A 23314-nucleotide genomic window follows, 5' to 3' on the forward strand; every position below is an offset into this window, starting at 1 on the left:
TGATTCTCATTGCGCCTCGGTGGCCTCGTCAGCATTGGTTCTCCCTGCTTCTTCAACTCAGTGTCAGGGAACCTCTGCTTCTGCCTGTGTTTCCCTCTCTGCTATCTCAGAGTCGGGGTTCGCTGTTGCATCCCAATCTTCAGTCCTTGCACCTGACTGCTTGGTTCCTTTCCCCTTAACTTCGATCCAGGTTTCTCAGCTGGTGAGGGAAGTTTTGGAAGCCTCGCGCAAGGTTTCGACCAGGCTTTGTTATTCCCAGAAGTGGACCAGATTTTCATCTTGGTGTTCCTCGCGTCATCTGCATCCTGATTCGGTCCCGCTGTCTTCGGTTTTAGACTACTTGTTACATTTGTCTAATTCAGGTCTGAAGACGACATCTGTCCGGGTACATCTCAGTGCCATTTCAGCTTTTCACCGGCACTTGGATGGTCGTGCTCTTTCGCTTCACCCTATGGTGCAACGGTTCATGAAGGGGCTAATCAATGTTTGTCCCCCTCTGAAGCCTCCTCCTGTTGTTTGGGATTTGAATGTTGTCTTGGCTCAACTGATGAAACCTCCCTTTGAGCCTATGGACATGTCTCTTCTCAAATTCCTTACTTGGAAGGTGGTTTTTCTGATTGCTCTCACATCGGCTCGGAGAGTTAGTGAGTTGCAAGCTTTGGTTGCGGATCCACCTTTCACGGTCTTTCATCATGACAAGGTGGTTTTGCGCACGAATCTGAAATTTTTGCCAAAGATTGTATCGGATTTCCACTTGAACCAGTCCATTGTCCTTCCTGTGTTTTTTCCTAAGCCCCACTCCCATCCTGGCGAGACGGCGCTCCATTCTCTTGACTGTAAGAGGGCGTTGGCTTTTTATCTCCAACGTACCAAGTCTCATCGGAAGGTTCCTCAATTATTTTTGTCCTTTGATCCTAATCGTCTGGGACATCCGGTTTCCAAGCGCACCTTGTCCAACTGGGTGGCTGCTTGCATTTCTTTTTGCTACGCTCAGGCTGGTCTCCCGCTCTCGGGGCGTGTTACGGGGCATAGGGTCAGAGCGATGGCAGCTTCGGTTGCTTTCCTCCGATCTACTCCTATGGAGGACATTTGTAAAGCTGCCACTTGGTCTTCGGTTCATACGTTCACCTCCCACTATTGCCTGGACACTTTGTCCAGAAGCGATGGCCGGTTTGGCCAGTCGGTGTTATGTAATCTGTTTTCATAAATTGCCATCCTCCCACCTGCCCTTTTTTGGTTGGCTTGGAGGTCACCCACATGTGAGAATATCATGCCTGCTTGTCCTGGGATAAAGCACAGTTACTTACCGTAACAGGTGTTATCCAGGGACAGCAGGCATATATTCTCACAACCCACCCGCCTCCCCGGGGATGGCTTCTTTGCTAGTGATGGAACTGAGGACCACGAGGTGGAACGCGCCCTCTAGTGGGCGAGGAAGCAGGCACATGCGTGGTGCAGTGTGCAAACTTGAAACTTCTAGCAAGTTTGCTTGAAAAGCTGTCCGCGCTGGGGCTCCGTAGATGACGTCACCCACATGTGAGAATATATGCCTGCTGTCCCTGGATAACACCTGTTACGGTAAGTAACTGTGCTTTCTCAACGTTGAACTTCATCTGCCATCTCGTCGCCCATTCCCCTAGTTTGTTCAAGTCCCTTTGCAATTCTTTAGTCTGAGCTCCACTAAATAGTTTGGTGTCATCCGCAAATTTTATTTCTCACACTTCGTCCCTGTTTCTAGATCATTTATGAATATATTAAATAGCAGCGGCCCAAGCACCGAGCCCTGCGGGACCCCACTCGTGACCCTCCTCCAGTCCGAGTAGTGGCCCTTCACTCCTACCCTCTGTTTCCTACCCACCAACCAGTTTCTGATCCATCTATGTACGTCTCCTTCCACTCCATGGTTCTTCAGTTTCCGGAGTAGGCGTTCATAGGGCATCTTGTCAAAGGCTTTTTGGAAATCTAGATATATGATGTCTATGGGGTCTCCTTTGTCCATCCGTTTGTTAATTCCTTCGAAGAAGTGCAATAAGTTCGTTAGGCATGATATCCCCTTGCAGAAACCATGTTGGCTGGTTATCAGAAGTTCGTTTCTTTCAAAATGTTCATTGATGTTTTCTTTAATCAGTTCTTACGCCATTTTCCCCGGAACCAAGGTCAGACTCACCAGTCTGTAGTTTCCCGGTCACCTCTTGATCCCTTTTTAAAGATGGGCGTAACGTTGGCTATCTTCCAGTCCTCCGGGATCATGCCTGTTTTCAGGGATAGATTGCAAATTTGCTGCAGTAGTTCCACTTTCTCCTCCTTTAATCCCTTCAGAACCCTTGGATGGATTCCGTCCGGACCCGGGGATTTGTCAGTTTTTAGTTTTTCTATCTGCCTGCGTACATCTTCAAGGCTCACTTCCATGGATGTTAATTTTTCTGCTTGATTTCCATTGAAGAATTGCTCAGGTTCTGGTATGTTGGATGTGTCTTCGTTTGTAAATACAGACGAAAAGAACATGTTAGGTCTTTCTGCCACTTCTTTCTCCTCCTTCACCACTCCCTTCCTGTCTCCGTTGTCCAGCGGTCCCACCTCCTCCCTAGCCGATTGCTTCCCTTTAACATATCTAAAGAATGGTTTGAAATTTTGTGCTTCCCTGGCTAGCCTCTCTTCATACTCTCTTTTGGCTTTTCGAACCACTCGGTGACATTCTTTTTGATACTTCCTGTGCTCTTTCCAGTTCCCCTCAATTTTGTCCTTTTTCCATTTCCTGAATGAACTTTTCTTATTGCCTATTGCTTCCTTCACTATTTTAGTTATCCACGCCGGGTCTTTTGTTTGACTCATTTTGCACCCCTTTCTGAATCTGGGGATATACAGATTTTGCCCCTCGCTCACCGTGTTCTTGAGAAAAGACCAGTCATGTTCTACCATTTGCCATTTTTTGGAAGTGTTCCTAAGTTTCTTCCTTACCATTTCCCTCATTGCTTCGTAGTTTCCTTTCCTGAAGTTGAAAGTTGTCGCTATGGCTCTCTTTCCTTTCGGTATTCCTACCTCAACCTTGAACGCGATCATGTTATGATTGCTGTTTCCCAACAGTCCCACTACCTCTACTTCCTTTGCAGGTCCCCTTAACCCATTTAGGATTACATCCAGAGTGGCATTTCCTCTCGTTGGTTCTCTAACAAGCTGCTCCATCAAACAATCTTGTATAGCCTCCAGGAATTCTGTCTCCCTAGCGCATTTTGAGCTTCCAAGACTCCAGTCTATCCCAGGGTAGTTGAAGTCTCCCATAATAACCGTGTTACCGCTTTTGCATTCTCGCTTCATCTTGGCTTCCATTTCTTCATCGATATCTCCGGTTTGCCCAGGTGGACGATAGTATAGGCCCACCTTTATTTCAGGCCCTTTCCATCCCGATATTTTAACCCATAGCGATTCCAGCTTAGCGATCCATTTAGGATTACATCCAGAGTGGCATTTCCTCTCGTTGGTTCTCTAACAAGCTGCTCCATCAAACAATCTTGTATAGCCTCCAGGAATTCTGTCACCCTAGCGCATTTTGAGCTTCCAAGACTCCAGTCTATCCCAGGGTAGTTGAAGTCTCCCATAATAACCGTGTTACCGCTTTTGCATTCTCGCTTCATCTTGGCTTCCATTTCTTCATCGATATCTCCGGTTTGCCCAGGTGGACGATAGTATAGGCCCACCTTTATTTCAGGCCCTTTCCATCCCGATATTTTAACCCATAGCGATTCCAGCTTGTTGGTCGTCTCTGCTGTGTCCATTTTTGTCGATTGTATGCTTTCTTTTATGTATCGGGCTATTCCACCTCTTTTCTGTCCTGACCTGTCCTGGCGATAGAACTTGTACCCCGGCAGTGCTGTATCCCATGTGTTTTCTTCATTCCACCACATTTCAGAGATTCCAATGATGTCTATGTCCTCTGCATTGGCCATGGCTTCTAATTCCCCCATTTTGTTTCTTAGGCTCCTTGCATTAGTATATATGCAATTTAGATCCTGGTATTTTCTTGTCTTCATTTCCTTTCTGAGTGCTTCCGTCTTTAGTTTCTTCTGTTTTGTTACAATCCTTCTAACCTCCTCTTCTGGGTTAGTCGACTCCTGTAATTTGTCCATTGTTTCTTCCCAGCCCTTTTTCCCCTTAGTATCTTCACGGGATACCTTCTTCTGAATCGTCGACGCTTGGTCAACTGTCGGCTTTCCCCTTCATTTGTTGCCCAGGTGTGCCATTCCAAACTTTGCCATGATCCTGATATCGTGGTCCTCAGTGATCTGGATTTTCTAATTTCTGGAGTGGATTATCTGGTGGACGCCTTATATAATATGATGAGGGTCTTGGCCAAGCTGGGCACTTATTCAGTGTCCACCAGGAGAATGCTGTGGATAAGACAGTGGTCCAGAGTAGAGAGTTGCGCGGGGACAGAAATCCCACCCGTCCCCGCCAAAGTCCCACCCGTCCCCACCCGTCCCCGTGAGGAATCCCACCCGTTCTCACCCGTCCCCGTGAGGAATCCCTCCGTCCCCACCCGTCCCCGTGAGGAATCCCCTCCGTCCCCACCCGTCCCCGCGAGGAATCCCCTCCGTCCCCGCCCGTCCATATAAACTTCAGAAATAGTTATTTCGTTTAATTATGCTACTGAATTAAAGGCTGGTAGAAACCCATTTACAAATAAGCAAAAAGACTTTATTAATTTGAAAATATTAATTGGGAAGAATACATACTTTGCAAATGGGTTTCTACCAGAGCCTCTAATGTTTATAAATTTTTATCAACACAACTAATATACTACTTTATCCTGAAGCAAAATAAAAAAAAAGAAATATAATTCTTTTCCTACCTTTGTTGCCTGGTTTCTGCTTTCCTCATGTTCTCATTCAATTCCTTCCATCCACTGTCTCTCTTCCTTCTGCATCTTCCATTTGCTCTGTTACTGTGCCTCTCCCTTTCTTTCCCCTTCCAAATTGGTCTGGCACCCATCTTCTTCTCTCCGCTCCCCCCATAGTCTGGCATCTGTCTTCTTCCCTGCCAGCGTCTTCTCCCTACTCTCTCTTCCCCATTTCCTTTCAGCGTCCTTCTCCCCCCATCTTCCCCATGTCCTGTCAGCGTCCTTCTCCCCCCTCTGTCTTCCACATGTGCTTTCAGTGTCCTTCTCCCCCCTCTGCTTCCCCATGTCCTTTCAGCGTCCTTCTCCCTCTCTGTCTTCCCCATGGCCTTTCAGCGTCCTTCTCCATCCCCCCCCGTCTTCCCCATGTCCTTTCAGCGTCCTTCTCCACCCCTTTGTCTTCCCCATGTGCTTTCAGCATCCTTCTCCCCCCTCTGTCTTCCACAAGTGCTTTCAGAGTCCTTCCCCCCCCCGCCCTTCCCATGGCCTTTCAGCGTCCTTCTCCACCCCTTTGTCTTCCCCATGTCCTTTCAGCGTCCTTCTCTACCCCTTTGTCTTCCCCATGTGCTTTCAGCATCCTTCTCCCCCCTCTGTCTTCCACAAGTGCTTTCAGAGTCCTTCCCCCCCCCCCCGCCCTTCCCATGGCCTTTCAGCGTCCTTCTCCACCCCTTTGTATTCCCCATGTGCTTTCAGCGTCCTTCTCCCTCCTCTGTCTTCAAGTGCTTTCAGAGTCCTTCCCCCCCTCCTCCCGTCTTCCCCATGGCCTTTCAGCGTCCTTCTCCCCACTCCTTCTCTACCGCCCCGGGTGCAGCACAGCCGGCCAGGTCCCCTTACTTTTGTGGCTCTTCCCCGACCGACTGACAACAGCCCCGGTCCGACAAACCTCCCTGCCCTTAACTGCGAATCTAAATTACCTTATTACAGCTGCTGTAAGAAGATAATTTAGATTCGCGGCTACAGGGCAAGGAGGATTGTCGGACCGGGGCTGTTGTTGGTCGGTCGGGGAAGTGCCACAAAAGTAAGGGGACCTGGCCGGCTGTGCTGCAACCGGGGCGAGGTGTGGCGGGGCGGACCGCCCCCTCCCTTGGTAGCCACTCGAACCGCAAGGCTACTCTCCTCCTTACCTGCACTGCCTGCAGCACAGAGCCAAACGGAAGTCTTCCCGACGTCAGCGCTGACGTCGGAGGGAGGGAGGGCTTTGTTTAAGCCCTCCCTCCCCTCCGACGTCAGCGCTGACGTTGGGAAGACTTCCGTTCGGCTCTGTGCTGCAAGCAGAGAAGGTAGGGAGAAGAGCCGCGCGACTGAGTACATCCAGCCCCGCAGGAACCCCGCGACCCTCGGAGGCGTCCCCACGGGATCTCCGCGACCCTAGGGGGCGTCCCCACGGGATCCCCGCGACCCTAGGGGCGTCCCCACGGGATCCCCGTGACCCAAAGGGGGAACCCGCGGGATGCCCGCGGGTCCCGCGGGATTCCCGTCGTCCCCGTTCCCGTGCAGCTCTCTAGTCCAGAGATTCTTCCTCTAAGGCCATTTGAGCAAATTGCCTTTCAAGGGGCAACTCCTGTTCGACCAAGGTCTGGGTGACCTCATGATGAGTGTTCAGGACCGTAATCCTAAGGTTTTGCCGGTTAACAAACCTCACACCTCTAGGAGTTCAGGGCATCCTAATTTTCATCCCTTCTGACGCCCACATCAGTACGTAAGTCTTTCAGCTAAGGGTCAAAGATTCAATTCTTCAATGCCTCATTTTGGAGGCCCTTCCCATCAGCAGTCCTTAAACAGACATCCACCTACTCCCCCGAAGAAGCTGTTCTGATGCCAGGCCTCTGACCTCTCTCCCACAAGGGCGACTCTCGAGGTTTCTGGCGGCGTGGCATACAGTGACCTCTGACTGATGGGTGCTGGAGGTCTTACGCGAAGGCCTTAAATTGGAATTTTACTGACCTCTGTCGGATTTCTTTCTGGATTCTCCTACGGGACGTTCCGAAAAGGCTCTTGGGATACAGGCCATGGTTTGCAGGCTGCTAGATCTTAAGGCCATTGAGCCCGTTCCAAAGGATGACTTGGGCTCAGGGAGATTGGAGACCAATTCTGGACCTCAAGACTGTCAATGTGGCACTGAAGGTACCACGTTTCAGAATAGAAACTGAATGGTCAGTCATTGCGTTAGTGGTGCCGGAGGAGTTCCTAGCCTCCGTGGAACTCTTAGAGGCGTATCTTCATATCCCCATCTTCGGGTCACAGAAGATTCCTCCAGTTTGATGTTCTGGGTCAACACTTTCAGTTTGCTACTCTTCTGTTTGGCCTTGCCGATGGCACCCAGGAGCTTACCAAGATAAGCGTGGTGGTAGCAGCTCACCTGCCCTCTCAGGGTATCCTGGTCCATCCGTATCTGGATGACTGGCTGATCAGAGCTCCTTCCCTGGCGGAGGGGACCCGGGCAGTGCAACAAGTGGTGCAATTACTGCAACGCATGTGATGGGTGATCAATCTGAAAAGGAGCCAATTTAATCCTACGCAGGTTCTGGAGTATCCGGGGATCCGGTTCCACACGGCTCAGACCAAAGTGTTTCTCCCATTGTCTTGAGGAAAGAAGATTGAACTTACCATTCGATTCATGGCCTGGCAATATCTCCAGGTTCTGGGGCTCATGGTGGCGTCGATCAATGTGGTTCCATGGGTCAGGGCCCGGCTACGTCCCCTTCTGGAGTCGTCACCCTGTTGGAACCCGCAACGGGTCTCGTTAACTGCACCGCTTCTCTGGACGGCGGCGGTGTGCAACAGCATGCAGTGGTCGCTGAGTCCTCTGACCGTCCAAGGGCTTGCCGCTTCAGATTTCAGACTCTGTGATTCCACAGACATGAATCTATCTGGTTGGAGAGCAGTCTATATGTCTTCCTGGTGCATGGTTGGTGGTTGCTGAAACCTCCCTTGTGTCTACCATGCCCGATGTGCAATCTGAATCTGGTTCTGCCCTCATTGGCTCGTCCACCCTATGAACCCTTGAACAGGCCTCATTGAAGGATCTAACCATCGAGACTGTTTTCCGGTTACAGTCAGTTCTGCCCGTAGTGTCTCGGAGCTTCAGGCCCTCTCCTGCCGGGATCTTTTCTTGTGGATCACGGCTTCCGAAGTCTGGTAGTTCTAAGCCCTCCAACGTTGGTTCTGGCTGAAAAGCCATTAAGATAAGTGTTGCTGTCCTTTTTTAAAAAAAAATACTGTCCTTTTTTTAAAAAAAAATACATAGTGATGAACTGCTTATAGGTTTGAGACAATTCTTAAAACAAAGAACAAGAAAAAGTGTGTAAAGCTTGGGCCTGACCGCCGCGCTCCTGACTTGTGCGCCCGCTGCCGGGAAATGATACAGAGCCGTCGATGGAGGGATATACGCTGGACCACCAGGCTAGAAATGACAGTGGTGGTGGAGGTGGGGGTTTATTTTAAAAAGGTGGTGCTGCTGAAAGTTGGTGCGGCTGTGGCACGGGGGGTGGGGGTGGGGGCAAGGCGGTATTTAAAGGTGGTGCAGCTGAAAGGTGGTGTGGCTGGGGGGGGGGAGTAGTGGGCGATGTTTAAAAAACTGGTGTGCAGGGGATTAAAATATTGCACCTTCGCTTCATAAGACGCACCGAGATTTCCATCCACTTTGGGGTAGAAAAAAAGTGCATCTTATGGAGCAAAAAATACGATATTAGGTAAAACCTAATTTCTCCTTAGTAGAAAAGACTGTGATTCAAGGCCAAATTTCTTTTAAATCAAGTCGGTGATGTTCCCTGATTTTTGTTGCAGTTTGAGCTGGGCCAAATCAGATAGGGGATGGAGAAGACAGCATGGGTGCTGGGAGGGAGGTGGATAGACTATGGATATCTGATATCTTTTCCTGCAGCTTAATGCCTGGATTTTTAATCCCATTCATTGTACCTTGGACTCTTGGTGGAAACTCATAATTGTTCCACTGCCTCTCCCACTTCTGATCTGTCCTGTCTAACAGAGTGTCTGTAATGTCATGATGTTGAGCAAGGGTGCTCAATGATTTTACCCTGCATCCAGAAGACTGGATGTGGCAGGGCCATTGCAGCGTCTGTAAGAGTGCTTCCTTACTCCATATATGTACCCTTGTATACGCCATATGCTTACTTCATGTATTTACTTTTGAGAATGGGGATGGAAAGTGATAAGTGGTGTATTTTTTTTTTTTTTTGGGGGGGGGGGGAAAGTGGGGTGGGATTGTTGCTGGAAAAGAGAGCTGGGGTGATTGGTTTAGATAGGATTGGAGGTAGGAGAAGGAATTCTTGGAGTGGTAATGTAAAAGAAAAAAATTAGAGAATGTACCTGCTTTCTTTGCGGCTAATATGTACTTTTATTTTTCTTTTATGTTCTTATGTTTTCCTTGTGCTCTTCCTGCAGATTCAGATAAGGAAGATGGGAATTACTGCCCCCCTATGAAACGTGAAAGAACATCATCTTTAACCCAGTTCCCTCCTCAGTCAGGTAAATGGTTTCCAGAAGTCAGACCTTCCAAGGTCTCTAGGAGCTGCACACTGTGTGCATATGTGTGTGTTTAGTTTGAATTTACTTTATCACCTTCATCATCAGATTAAATATACCTATTTCTAGTGCACTAGGTGTGTCATTCTGAATGAGCAAATTATATTTCTGTGCTCACGAGCCTTGCAGAAGGAATCCACTCTGGATTTTGAATCCCTCCTACTTCGCAGCCTGTGAGGAAAATCGGGGGTGTCCTGCAAATGTTATTTTTGAAGGTTTCTGCTTGTTCCTTGATATCCACTCATCTCTAAAATTGCTAGGGATATCTTTTTGTTTTAGTGTTTCAGAGGAGTTTTTTGGCGCCAAAACTCTGTTACGGTGGCCATCTTAGATTTCCAATTTTTTTCTTCTAAGTTCTTCAAAAGCTTCAGATCACCTCATTTTGCCTCAAAACTGGCAGGGATGGAGTTCTCAGGCTCTTTTAAGTCTAATTCATGCCAGGTTTGCGCAGGATTCATTCATTCATTCATTTTTTTTTTTCTATACCGTTCTCCCAGGGGAGTTCAGAACGGTTTACATGAATTTATTCAGGTACTCAAGCATTTTTCCCTGTCTGTCCTGGCGGGCTCACAATCTGCCTAATGTACCTGGGGCAATGGATGAACACCCAAAGAGCCACGTGCTGCACAGCATGTGAGGGGTGGGGGTGTGAGTGGCTGGCTTAGCCTCCCCTTTGCTCTCTATGACAGGAAGCTCATTGGATAGGGCAATTTTCTTTTCTGAGACTCAGAATGGCAGTCATCCTTAGCTCAGGAGTGCGGAGACAGCTGAGCCCAAGAGATGTAAGATGGAGTCCTCTATAGGAGACTCTGTGCTGCCTAATATGACTTCTGAGACATGAGCAAAGCTTTGGCTTATTCAATCTCAGCCAGCAGTATGCTCTGGATCAGGCAATGGACTGGTGACTCCACCTCAAAGGAGTAACCAAAGATATTTTATCTGTAGTGGGTGTTCTCCCAGGACAGAAGGCGTATATTCTCACAACCCACTCACCTCCCTAGTTGGTTTCTTAGCTTTTTTTTTTTTTTTTTTTTACTGTACTGAGTGTCCTATGTGTTGACGTCAGGCAGGAAGGCATCTGCACGCACTCAGTAGGGACACTGCCTGAGAGATTTAAAGTGACAGTACATTTGGCAGTGTCCGCACTGGGTTCCATAGATTGCACCACCCACCTGTGAGAATATATGCTTGCTGTCCTCGGAAAATACCTTCTATAGATAAATATCTTTGTTTTCCCTACTAATACTATAAGTTTGACCTCTACTTATGCTTCAATCACTTTAGGTTCCTTTCTCATACAGTAGAATCAGCTTATGCACACCACAAGTTTTATAAACATGCTGCATCTTTATCATACTCAACAAAGCCTGGAAATTATTTAGAATCGTCCACATGGTGTCCAAGCCAGAGTATATATAATAAGTAATGAAAGACTATATTTTACCTCCAAGCAAAATAGCCTCCACACATGGACCTCTGGTATTGAAAAGTGAAACAAAAGCCAAAGTGCTTTTGCAATAGTTGACTTTGTGTCACATTTGGAGTGACAGCTAATATCATATCTCCCCAGAAAGGCTTATTCCTTAAAGAGCTTATCCCAAATTTATGGATCTAAATTCCTGCTAAACTTTTGTATCAAAATCAACTCACCGGCCCCGGCAGTTGCACTTGGACAGAGCAGTGGAAAGGAAGCGTGGGAGCGCACTCCGCCCCTTTCCCCCAACGTTCCTCCGCTGAGCCAGTTAAAAGGCTCAGCGGCAACGTGCAAGACAAGTTTGTTTAATTTAAAAGTTATCTTTCTTTTTCTTGTACTCACCGGTCCCGGCAGCCGCACTTGGACAGAGCAGTGGAAAGGAAGCGTGGGAGCGCACTCCGCCCCTTTCCCCCGACGTTCCTCCGCTGAGCCAGTTAAAAGGCTCAGTGGCCAACGGCGCGCAGCTGTTCGGTGCGCCGTCGAAGGCGCACGTTAAAGGCGCCTTAGTGAGCACCTTTGCGAAGCGACCAAGAAGCGACCTTAGCACAATCAAACTCAAGTCCTCCTAACCAGCCCTCACGAAGACACCCTCCAACACAAGCCAACCACATCACCACAAACCAACCCTTCCATCACCAACTAGCAACAAGACAGGAAAGAAAAAGAATATCCCCAACACTTCCAAGACCCCCACTACCACAATGAAAAATATACCACTAAAATATCAAGCTATCCTACTAACTACCCTATTCCTAACCAACCAGAAGATAACAGCAAACAACATCTCACCCATACCAACCATATCTAACTCCAAGGGAACCAACCAACCTACCAGACGACTCTCAATAGATAAAATCACTAGCTATCAGACCTACACCAACCAATCCACCACACATACTACAAGAAGACCGGCCAATCCTTGCAAAACCAAAACACAACCACGCCTAAGATCACTCATTTATCCCAAAATAACTCGGATCACACAAACAACCTTTTCCACTCTCACATGTGCATATGTGAATATCAGATCCATAGGCCCCAAGACAGAACACATAAAGACCTGGATAGAAGAAGAAACCTGGCTTACATCAGATTCAGACCCCAGAATAACAGAAGTGTGCCCAAAGGGATACAAAATAATAGTGGTCTGCAGAGAAAACAAAAGAGGAGGAGGTATCGCCATAATTAGAGAATGACACGGGGAAAAATTTCTGTCCACGTCACCGTCCCGTCCCCGGACCTCCATCCTCTGCACCGCCCCGTCCCCGCCGCTCCTTTCACCGCCCTGTCCCTGTCTCTGCCGTTCCCTTCACCGCCGCGTCACCATCCCCGCTGTCTCTTTCACCGCCCCGTCACCGTCCCCGTCTTCAGCGTCTTCTCCTCTCCATCCCCCTATCCCCAACACCCTTTACCTGACTGAGGAGGGAACTGGGTTAAAGATGATGTCCAGCAGCTCCCTCCCGCCGGCCAGCCGTGCATTTCCCTCCTTCCTTTTCGCTTACCTTTTCTTCTTGAAACTGGTGATTTTTATAAGGCTACGAGCTGTATTACAGCCGGAGCTTTGAAGTCGCGTCGGGTTGCCTGCTAGAAAAGTCTCCTCCGATGCAACCGGAAACAGGAAGTTGCATCAGAGGAGACTTTTTCCAGCAGGCAACGCAACGGACTTCAAGGCTCCGGCTGAAATACAGCTCGTAGCATTATAGAAATCGCCAGTTTCAAGAAGAAAAGGTAAGAGAAAAGGAGAGAGGGAGATGCGTGGATGGCTGGCGGGAGAGAGTGGGCTGCCGGATCGAATGCTCGTTCACTACTTGTTCACTGCTCCGTGTTACCATTCACCGCTCCATGGAGCGGTGAATGGCCTTGTCCCCGAACTCGCGGTGTCCTTTTTTTTTTGGTCACCGTTTTGGCGGGTTACCCACGGCTAGCCGCAGGTAACCACTGTGTCATTCTCCAGCCATAATAGCCAAAACCACCTTAGACCTAAAAATAGAAGACAAATCAACTACCCCATTCATGGATCTACTAGCCTATCAACTCTCAAGCACATCACTTAAAGGAACACTAACGTGCATATTCTGCTATATAACTCCAGGAAATTGGAACACAGCAAAACCAGTATTCGAAGATTTCATTTACCAAAACCCACTAACAACAACATACAACCTATTACTAGGAGACCTTAACCTACACCTCGATAACCAATCCCACAAACAAGTTGAAACTTACTAGCATACCTCGAGGCCCTAACATACAAAATACTAGACCCACCAACTCGACATTGTAGCATACATGTCCCAACAGCCCACTCAGCCAGAAATATACACATCAAACGGATACTGGTACCGATCCATATGGTCGGACTATTATATGTACTCCTTCAAAATCAACTGGACCGAAAACAGAAGCAAACCAATTACACAAAAAATAACTTACAATTCACGACCACACATCGACCCCACCAAATTCTGGACAAAGACAGACACAATAATCCAAGACTACAACCCCAAAGACTTCATCCCACAATGGAACATCCTAAGTACAGCTACCCTAGATGAATTAGCCCCAGAACAATCCAAAACAAGAATACATAGAAAATCCGACAAATGGTTCGACAATGAACTACTCCAACTCAAAAGAAAATGCAGACAACTAGAAAGAAAATGGAGAAAAAGCAGCCAAGACTCCACAAAAGCAACATGGAAAATACTTCACCAAAATTACAAAAAAAAGCTGAAAGAAAAAAGAAAGACATACTACACAAAGCAAATAGGAGAAGGATCCCAAGACACAAAAAAGATATTCCAGTTACTGAAAGAACTCACAGACACCTCACCATATCTGACCACTAATAACTCCCCCCCCCCTCAGCAACCACGTTAGCCACATTCTTCAAAGATAAGATCGCGAATATCAGGTCCACGCTCAACAATACACAGACTCACCTAGAAGAAATTTCAACCTCTACCACAGAAAAAGAATCGATAGCAGCAGACAGAATCTGATCCCACTTCTCAAGTATACAATGGTCAGATTTCAACAAACTATATAACAAATACAGTCATGCAGCCTGCGAACTTAACTACTGCCCACCATACCTACTGAAAATCTCCAGTACGCTATTCCGCACTCTGCTCCTACAATGGATACAAACCCTACTCACCGAAGGCCTTTTCCCACAAAACCTCAACGAAATCATCATAACTCCAATCCTAAAAGACCCCAAGGGAGCAGCAGACCAACCTTCTAACTATAGACCTATAGCCTCAATCCCACTATCCGTCAAACTAATGGAAGGGCTAGTAGCTAAAGCCCTAAACTTATAACTAGATCACCACAACTTACTCCACCCTACGCAATCCAGATTCAGAACCAACTACAGCACAGAGAGACCCTACTAGGAACTCTCTTGGACATCGTGAGACAACACCTCTGCACTGGAAAAAAAATGATGATCATACAACTAGACCTCTCTGCTGCCTTTGATCTAGTAGACCACAACATACTCATACAAACTCTAGATGCAATAGGAATTACTGGAAAAGTTCTAACATGGTTTAAAGGATTCCTACAATCCAGAACTTATAGAGTCAAAACAAATAATGAAAAATCGTAACATTGGTCCAACCCATGTGGATTACCACAAGGATCTCCCCTATCTTCCACACTTTTCAACCTATAAATTGCCTCCCTCAGCTCCTACCTAGATAAACTAGGCATTACCTCTTACAGCTACGCAGATGATATCACCATACTCCTCCCCTTTGACCAACTTGAACCATCCATAATAGGCACAATACACGAAACACTTGAAACAGTAGCATCATGGATGAAAGAACACAAACTAAAACTTAACCCGGACAAAACAAACTTCATCCTTCTTGAAAACAGCAAAACCCCAACCTTGACAAACATAGAAATTAACTTGATCACATACCCCATTCAACCCACGCTAAAACTCCTCAGAGTGCTGATAGACAGAGGCTGCACCATGCAATCACAAATCAACAAAATAATAAAAACTTCATTCGCCACTATGAGAAACCTTAGACAAGTCCGAAAATTCTTCGACAGAAAACAATTCCAACTTGTGGTTCAATCACTAATCCTAGGCCAAATAGACTACTGCAACATACTATATCTCCCCTGCCCAACAACAAAGATGAAACAACTCCAAACAATACAAAACACAGCCCTAAGACTTATCTACTCTTTGAAAAAATACGACCACATCACGGAGGCCTACCACGACTCCCACTGGCTCCCAATACAAGCCAGAATACACTTCAAATTCCTTTGCATGCTATTCAAAGCTATAAATGGAAACAGCCCTTCCTACTGGAACAATAGACTAACTCATTCCACCTCAATCAAACACAGGAGAACCCACTCAATATCTGTACACCCGCCAATCAAAAATGTCAAATGAAAAAAAATATATGACAACCTTCTGGTCACCAGAGCAGCAAAACTCACCAATCTGCTGAGTTTATCCTCAGACTACAAAACTTTCAAAAAAGAAACAAAAACCTTACTCTTCAAAAAAACACATAAAACCAATATAACTTTATCAATAAAGTCCCAAACTCCACCAGCATTACTAATTCCACTCCTTAGCAAATTAGAAAATGCTATTTTATATTCTTATGTATTAAGATCATAACAATTCTTATGTAATCCACCTTGAAATGCAAGGTAAAGGCGGAATAGAAGTCACTAATGTAATGTAATGTAATTTATTTGGAACACAGTTTACCTTATAAACTACTATGCAAGATCATAACTGTATTATTTGTAATTGTGTTACACACAAAAAAAGAATGCAAAGAATAACTCTCTCTCCCCCCCCCCCCCCCCAAGGCTACCTTATAGTCTCTTGTGGTCTAGTGATGTGGTCAGGGCAGGAATGATGCCTAGTCACTGTTGCCCATCTAAACTCATAATTCAAAAAGGAAATACAGCCGTATAAACTCATTATCCCAGGACAAGCAGGCAGCATATTCTCACTGATGGGTGACGTCACCGACCAAACAGTGCATCGCCACTTTAAGAATTTAAGTATTTTGAAGGTTTCGATCATATCCCCACGCAGTCTCCTTGAGAAAAGGAGACTGCGTGGGGATATGATCGAAACCTTCAAAATACTGAAAGGAATCGACAAAATAGAGCAGAAAAAACTATTTACATTGTCCAATTTGACACGGACAAGAGGACATGAAATGAAGCTAAGGGGGGGGCAAGTTCAGGACTAATATCAGGAAGTTCTGCTTCACACAGAGAGTGGTTGACATCTGGAATACTCTCCCAGGGGAGATTATTGCGGAATTGACAGTCCTAGGCTTCAAAAGCAAACTAGATGCATATCTCCTTGAGAGAGGCATATAAAGATATGGTTGGCTATAAAATAAGCCAGGTGTATACCTAGCAGGGCCTCCGCGTGTGCGGATCGCCGGACTTGATGGACCGAAGGTCTGATCCGGAGATGGCGCTTCTTAAAAAAAAAAAAAAAAAAAATTCAAAAAGTTTACGATAGTCCGAATCACGCATGTGTGAGTGCCTTCCCACCTGATGAGGGCGCGCGGTTCTTCAGTTTCTTAGTTTCTGTGGAGCTAAGAAGTCACGTTTCAACGGCTGTTGTAAAATTTTATTTTCACTGCCTTCCCGCTCTCGCAGTTTTCTGACTTTTTAGTCAGTTTTTTCTTTTCTTTCATTTTTAGTTAAAATAAAATAAAATAAAATAACTAAATATTTTTGGTTTCTTAATTTTTTTTTTTTTTTAACCGTCGTCGGTTAGGCTTGGTGGGGCCTTATGGGTCGCCATACTGTTTTCTCCACACCTTATGGATGTTTTTCCATGCAGGTTTTTCCTGCTTCATTTCCACTAGCACGGTTGCTTTGCTGGGGAATTTTATTCACAGAGATCCTTCTGTGGTTCTAGCAATGTCGGGTTCTCGGCCTTGCCATTTTCTTCTTCCCCTGCTCTTCTCTTCACCAGCGCATTTTCATTCTTCAGAAGCAGTTTTCTGTTGGCGCCGTCAGGAATCCGGCACCCACCGGTGTCAGTAATCTGGTGCCCAGCCTACTTCCAGCACCGCTCTTCCAGTCTACACAGACATTGACGTGACCGATCTTCTCTAGGTAAGTTGGCTTGTACCTTTCTCTTTTGGGCTTCTGGTTTTCTGATTGTAGCAGTGAATCAAGTCCTGCCAACCTCGATCAGCCCCATCCCTGGCACCAATGGTACCGGTTCATAGGCCAAGGGTACCGGTGTTTTTTATTTCTGGCTCTGTTTTGATATCGATGAGTGCCTCGATATGGGCATATTCATCTTGGAAGTATAGAAACATAGAAATAGACGGCAGACAAGGGCCACTGCCCATCCAGTCTGCCCACGCTAATGACTCTCCCCTATCTTTCCTCTGTGAATAGATCCCACATGTTGATCTTATTTGGCCTTAAAATCAGGCACGCTGCTGGCCTCAATCACCTGAAGAAGAAGATTATTCCAGCGATCAACCACCCTCTCAGTGAAAAAGAATTTCCTGGTGTCACCGCGCAGTTTCCCGCCCCTGATTTTCCATGGGTGCCCTCTTGTTGCCGTGGGACCCTTGAAAAAGAAGATATCTTCCTCCACCTCGATATGGCCTGTGAGATACTTGAACGTCTCGATCATGTCTCCCCTCTCTCTGCGCTCCTCGAGCGAGTATAGCTGTAATTTATCTAGCCGTTCTTCATACGGGAGATCCTTGAGTCCCAAGACCATCCGGGTGGCCATTCTCTGGACCAACTCCAGTCTCACCACATCCTTGCGATAATGCGGCCTCCAGAATTGCACACAGTATTCCAGGTGGGGTGTCACCATGGATCTATACAATGGCATAATGACTTCAGGCTTACGACTGACGAAACCCCTGCGTATGCAACCCATAATTTGTCTTGCCTTGGATGAAGCATGCTCCACTTGCTTGGCAACCTTCATATTCTCACCGACGATCACCCCTAAGTCTCGTTCTGCTACCATTCTTGTTAGGATCTCGCCATTAAGGGTATAAGTCTTGCATGGATTTTGGCTGCCCAGGTGCATAACTTTGCATTTTTTGGCGTTGAAGCTGAGTTGCCAGGTCCTAGACCAGCGCTCCAGTAGGAGTAGGTCGTGCATCATGTTGTCGGGCATTGAATTTTTGTCCGTTGTGCTTTTGCCCACTACATTGCTTAGTTTGGCGTCATCGGCGAATATTGTTATTTTACCTCGGAGCCCTTCTGCCAAGTCTCTTATAAAGATGTTGAATAGGATCGGGCCCAAGACCGAGCCCTGGGGCACTCCACTGATCACCTCCGTCATCTCGGAGGGGGTGCCGTTCACCACCACCCTCTGAAGCCTACCTCCAAGCCAGTTCCCAACCCATTTAGTCAATGTGTCCCCCAATCCTATAGAACTCATCTTGCTCAGCAGCCTGCGGTGTGGCACGCTATCGAATGCCTTGCTAAAGTCCAGGTATACGATGTCCATGTATGGTGCGACATCGATGGTACTGGTTTATAGACCAATAGTATCGGTGTTTTATCTTTCTGGCCCTGATTTGATATATCATGAGTGCCTCGGTACAGGCAGACTCATCTTTGAAGCGTGACTACAGGCTAGTGTGTAGGCCTCTTTATCCCAGGACAAGCAGGCATGATATTCTCACATGTGGGTGACGTCATCTACGGAGCCCCGATGCGGAAGCATTTTCAAGCAAACTTGATTTCAAGCAAAGTTTGCTCTGCTGCTCCACGCATGCGTGCCTTCCTGCTCCACTAGGGGGCGCATCCCCTCGTGGTCTCCAGTTCAAAATTTTCCGCTGAGCCTAGAAGTCGTGTTTTTTCAGGCTCTGCCCCAACTGCCTTCTAGCACCGCAATTTTTTCTTGTTTTTTCTCGATTAAGTCGCTGTGCGCGAATTTTTCTTTTTTAACTTGATTCCTGCTTCGTTTTTCACCGACCCGGAGGCTTCCGGGTCCCCGTGGCCACGTGGCTACTCGAGCCGCGGCCACTTTCGATTCTATGTCCCGGCCTTTGACCGGCTTTAAAAAGTGCACCCGGTGCGAGCGGCTTCTTTCCATCACAGACCCGCATTGCCGGTGCATCCTTTGCCTGGGGGCCGCTCATCCAACCGACTCCTGCCCCCAGTGCGCTACTTTCCAGAACCGGGCCCTCCGTCGAAGGGAAGCCCGCATGGTGGATCTTTTCGCCCCAGACCAACCCTCTACCTCGGCCTCGAGGTCGGCCCCGGCCTTGACCTCGGCCCCGAATACCTCGTTATCGCCTCGAGACTCGACCCCGAAGTCCTCGGGACAACAGAAAACCTCGGCTCTGGGTAAGTCCCCTCTTCCCTCTTCAGGTTCCTTACCAGCAAAGAAACCAACCTCGGGGACACCGGCGACGCATGGCGGAAGCCCCATGCTTACAGCCCCGGCGAAGCTCTCCAAGCCTTCGGGCCGTGCCTCCACCACATGGGAATACTCTGATACGAGGTCGCCCCCGGTGGAGTGCACCGAGGCAATGGACATGCCTTCGATGCTGTCCGTGCCTGTCTTCCAGGACCTACTCCGAGCAATGATCTCGTCGGAGCTGTCCGCTGCAATGGCCCATCTACAACCGGCCTCGACCTCGACCCCGCATGTGCCAGACCAGCCTGAGCCTCGCGTCGAGCCACCTCGGGGAAAAGTGCGCAAGCTCCGCCGCATCTCATCCTCCTCTGACTCCTCGCCGAGGCACCCGAGGCGCTCTCCCTCCACAGACCGCCACAGGGCAAAACGTCATGCTAAACCGACAGAAACCTCGAACCGCCGTACCTCCAAGAAGTCCCGGAGTTCCCCCACTCTACGAGGCCGTTCCCCTACACCTCGTACGGGACCGCTCAGGGTGGCGGAGTTATCACTCTCCAACCCGCGCATCCTCCGAACTCCCCCTCGGACCGGGGCTCCGATCCGAGGTGTCAGGCTTTCACCGAGGGAGTCCGGGTCGAGGTCACAGATTCGACATCGATCGGTACCCCGAACCCCGGCATTGTCTCCGAGGGGCTCCTCGAGACGTCGGAGATCCCCAACCCCGGAACACTTTCACAGCGCTTCCCCGGTCTCGGAACGTGGATTGGAGCGGGAACCTCGATACTCGAGGGAAGCCTCCCCGTCCTTCTCCACCTGACGGATGTCTCGTTCACCGACCCCACACGGGGCCTTGGGAACATCCCGCCCATCCTTCACTCGCTTTGTCCAGTACATGGGCCACGCTTTGGACTTAGATCTCCAGTCCGACTCCAGATACTCAAAGGAGTACCTAGCGGAGCTGGACATGCCATCACTGCCCAGAGAGTCCCTTCGCTTACCGCCTAATCCGGTACTCCAACAGGCTTTCTTCAGGAACCTGGAGACCCCCTATATATGTAGACCGTAGACTATTAAACAAGATGAAATCGATGGGTTTGGGTGAGAAACTAACTGCATGGGTCAGGGATTGGCTGAGTGGAAGACTTCAGAGGGTGGTGGTCAACGGTACCCTCTCTGAGACATCGGAGGTGACTAGTGGAGTGCCGCAGGGCTCAGTCCTGGGACCATCCCTTTTCAACATATTCATAGGGGACCTGACCCGGGGGCTTCAGGGTAAAGTAGCACTGTTCGCCGACGATGCCAAACTGTGTAACATAGTAAGTGAAAGTAACCTCCAGGATAGTATGATAGTATGGGTCCTTGGCGTGATCTCATCAGGATACTCTCTCAACTTTCGAGCCATTCCCCCAGACAGCCCCCCAGGGAAGTGCCCTCCCAACCGAACGCTGCTACCACTACTCCTCTCAGAAGCTCGAGATCTGCTTCGCCTGCGAGCGGTGGAGGAGGTTCCCCCCGACCAACAGGGGAAGGGTTTCTACTCCCGTTACTTCCTGGTACCGAAGAAAACGGGAGACCTACGCCCAATACTAGACTTGAGACGACTCAACAAATTTCTGGTACGGGAAAAATTTCGGATGCTTTCCCTACCGATCCTCTACCCCCTGATCGAGAAAGGCGATTGGCTCTGCTCCCTCGATCTGAAGGAGGTGTACACACATGTTCCAGTGCACCCCGCTCACCGCAAGTTCTTGTGTTTCCAAGTAGGGGACCTGCACCTACAATACCGAGTCCTCCCCTTCGGCCTAGCATCGTCACCCCGGGTCTTTACCAAGTGCCTCGTGGTGGTCGCAGCTGCCTTACGCTCCCAGGGCCTTCAGGTATTCCCCTACCTGGACGACTGGCTGATCAAAGCCCCGTCCAGGGAAGGGGTTATCTCAGCGACCCAACAGACTATTATCTACCTACAGAGTCTGGGGTTCGAGGTAAACTTCCCAAAATCCCAACTGAGCCCCTCGCAGTCCCTGCAGTTCATCGGGGCCACGCTGGACACGGTTCGCCTCCGTTCCTTCCTCCCCCCTCCACGTCTAGAGGCGTTAGTAAATCTGAGTCGAAAGATCTCACTGCTACCTTCGGTATCAGCTTGACAGATGATGACTCTACTAGGCCACATGGCCTCCACTGTCCACGTCACACCATTCGCCCGTCTCCACCTGAGAATCCCTCAATGGAACCTAGCCTCTCAATGGCGTCAAGATCGGGACTCGATCGATCGCCCCTTGACAGTGACTCCTTCCTTGCAACGATCGCTCCGCTGGTGGGCCGACTCTTCAAATCTTTCCAAAGGTTTGCTCTTCCTCACCCCCCCTCACAACAAGGTCCTCACCACGGACTCATCGGAGTACGCTTGGGGAGCCCATCTGGATGGCCTACGCACTCAAGGGATGTGGTCAGCAGAGGACCGTCGCTGCCACATCAACGTGCTAGAGCTTCGGGCCATCTATCTCGCAGCTGTAGCTTTTCAACATCTGCTCCACGACCGGGTGGTTCTCATCCGAACCGACAACCAGGTAGCAATGTACTACGTAAACAAACAAGGGGGAACAGGGTCTTGGCCCCTCTGCCGGGAAGCTCTGCGCCTCTGGAAATGGGCAATCTCCAACAACACCTTCCTTCGAGCGGTGTACATACAAGGAGAACAAAACTGTCTGGCGGACAGACTCAGCCGCCTCCTCCAGCCACACGAGTGGTCACTGCACTCTCAGACCTTACGACAGGTGTTCAAACAGTGGGGGACACCACAAATAGATCTGTTCACATCCCCCCACAATCACAAACTGCCTCTCTTCTGCTCCCGGATGTACTCCCCGGACCGGCTCGAGGCCGACGCCTTCCTCCTCGACTGGGAGGGAAGGTTCCTGTACGCGTTTCCACCGTTTCCTCTGATCCTGCGGACACTTGTCCACCTGAAAACAGTACAAGCCACCCTGATCCTGATTTCTCCTCGCTGGCCACGCCAGCCTTGGTTTTCCCTCCTACTTCAACTCAGTGTCAGAGATCCACTGCCTCTGCCTCGGTTTCCCTCTCTACTATCACAGGGTCAGGGTTCGCTGTTACATCCCAATCTTCAATCTCTTCATCTGAATGCTTGGTTTCTTTCCCCCTGACTTCTCTCCCCGTGTCTCAATCAGTCAAGGAGATACTGGAAGCCTCTAGAAAAACCTCGACGAGAACCTGCTACTCCCAAAAGTGGACCAGATTCTCAACCTGGTGTTCCTCCCACAGTCAGGACCCGGTGTCGTTCCCCGTCCCTCTGGTCCTTGACTATTTACTTCAATTATCTCACTCCGGCCTAAAGACCAACTCCATTCGAGTACACCTCAGTGCGATTGCGGCCTTTCACCAGCCCCTGGAAGGGAAAGCCCTCTCGCTCCATCCCTTAGTCTCTCGCTTCATGAAGGGTCTCCTGAATGTCCACCCTCCTCTCAAACCTCCTCCGGTGGTTTGGGACCTCAACGTGGTTCTGGCTCAACTAATGAAACCTCCATTTGAGCCCCTAGACAAATGCCCTCCAAAATTCCTCACTTGGAAGGTAATTTTCCTGCTTGCGCTCACTTCCGCTCGGCGGGTTAGTGAGTTACAGGCTCTGGTAGCGGACCCACCCTTCACGGTATTCCATCACGACAAGGTGGTACTCCGCACTCATCCAAAGTTCTTGCCTAAAGTAGTATCTGATTTTCACCTCAATCAGTCCATTGTCTTGCCTGTGTTTTTTCCCAAGCCCCACTCTCATCCCGGAGAGGTGGCGCTCCACACTCTTGACTGTAAGAGAGCGTTGGCCTTCTACCTCCAACGCACTCAGTCACACCGGAAAGTCCCACAATTGTTTTTGTCCTTCGACCCAAACCGGTTAGGTCACCCAGTCTCCAAGCGCACCTTGTCCAACTGGTTGGCCGATTGCATCTCCTTCTGCTACGCTCAGGCTGGTCTCGCGCTGCATGGTCGAGTAACGGGACACAAGGTCCGAGCAATGGCAGCCTCC

General features: G+C 48.8%; 1 protein-coding gene across 4 annotated transcripts in view; it reads left to right on the plus strand.

Moving 5' to 3' along the window:
- RANBP3 (RAN binding protein 3) overlaps window positions 1-23314 on the plus strand; it is a 413886-nt gene that overhangs the window by 99626 nt on the left and 290946 nt on the right. For all 4 annotated transcript variants that reach the window (XM_033955562.1, XM_033955564.1, XM_033955563.1 and 1 more), the window contains one exon: window positions 9296-9379. In XM_033955562.1, the coding sequence (XP_033811453.1) occupies window positions 9296-9379 (84 nt within the window). The remainder of the gene's footprint in view (window positions 1-9295; window positions 9380-23314) is intronic.

Source organism: Geotrypetes seraphini, chromosome 8, assembly GCF_902459505.1.
Source record: "Geotrypetes seraphini chromosome 8, aGeoSer1.1, whole genome shotgun sequence".
NCBI classification, from domain to species: Eukaryota; Metazoa; Chordata; class Amphibia; order Gymnophiona; family Dermophiidae; genus Geotrypetes; species Geotrypetes seraphini.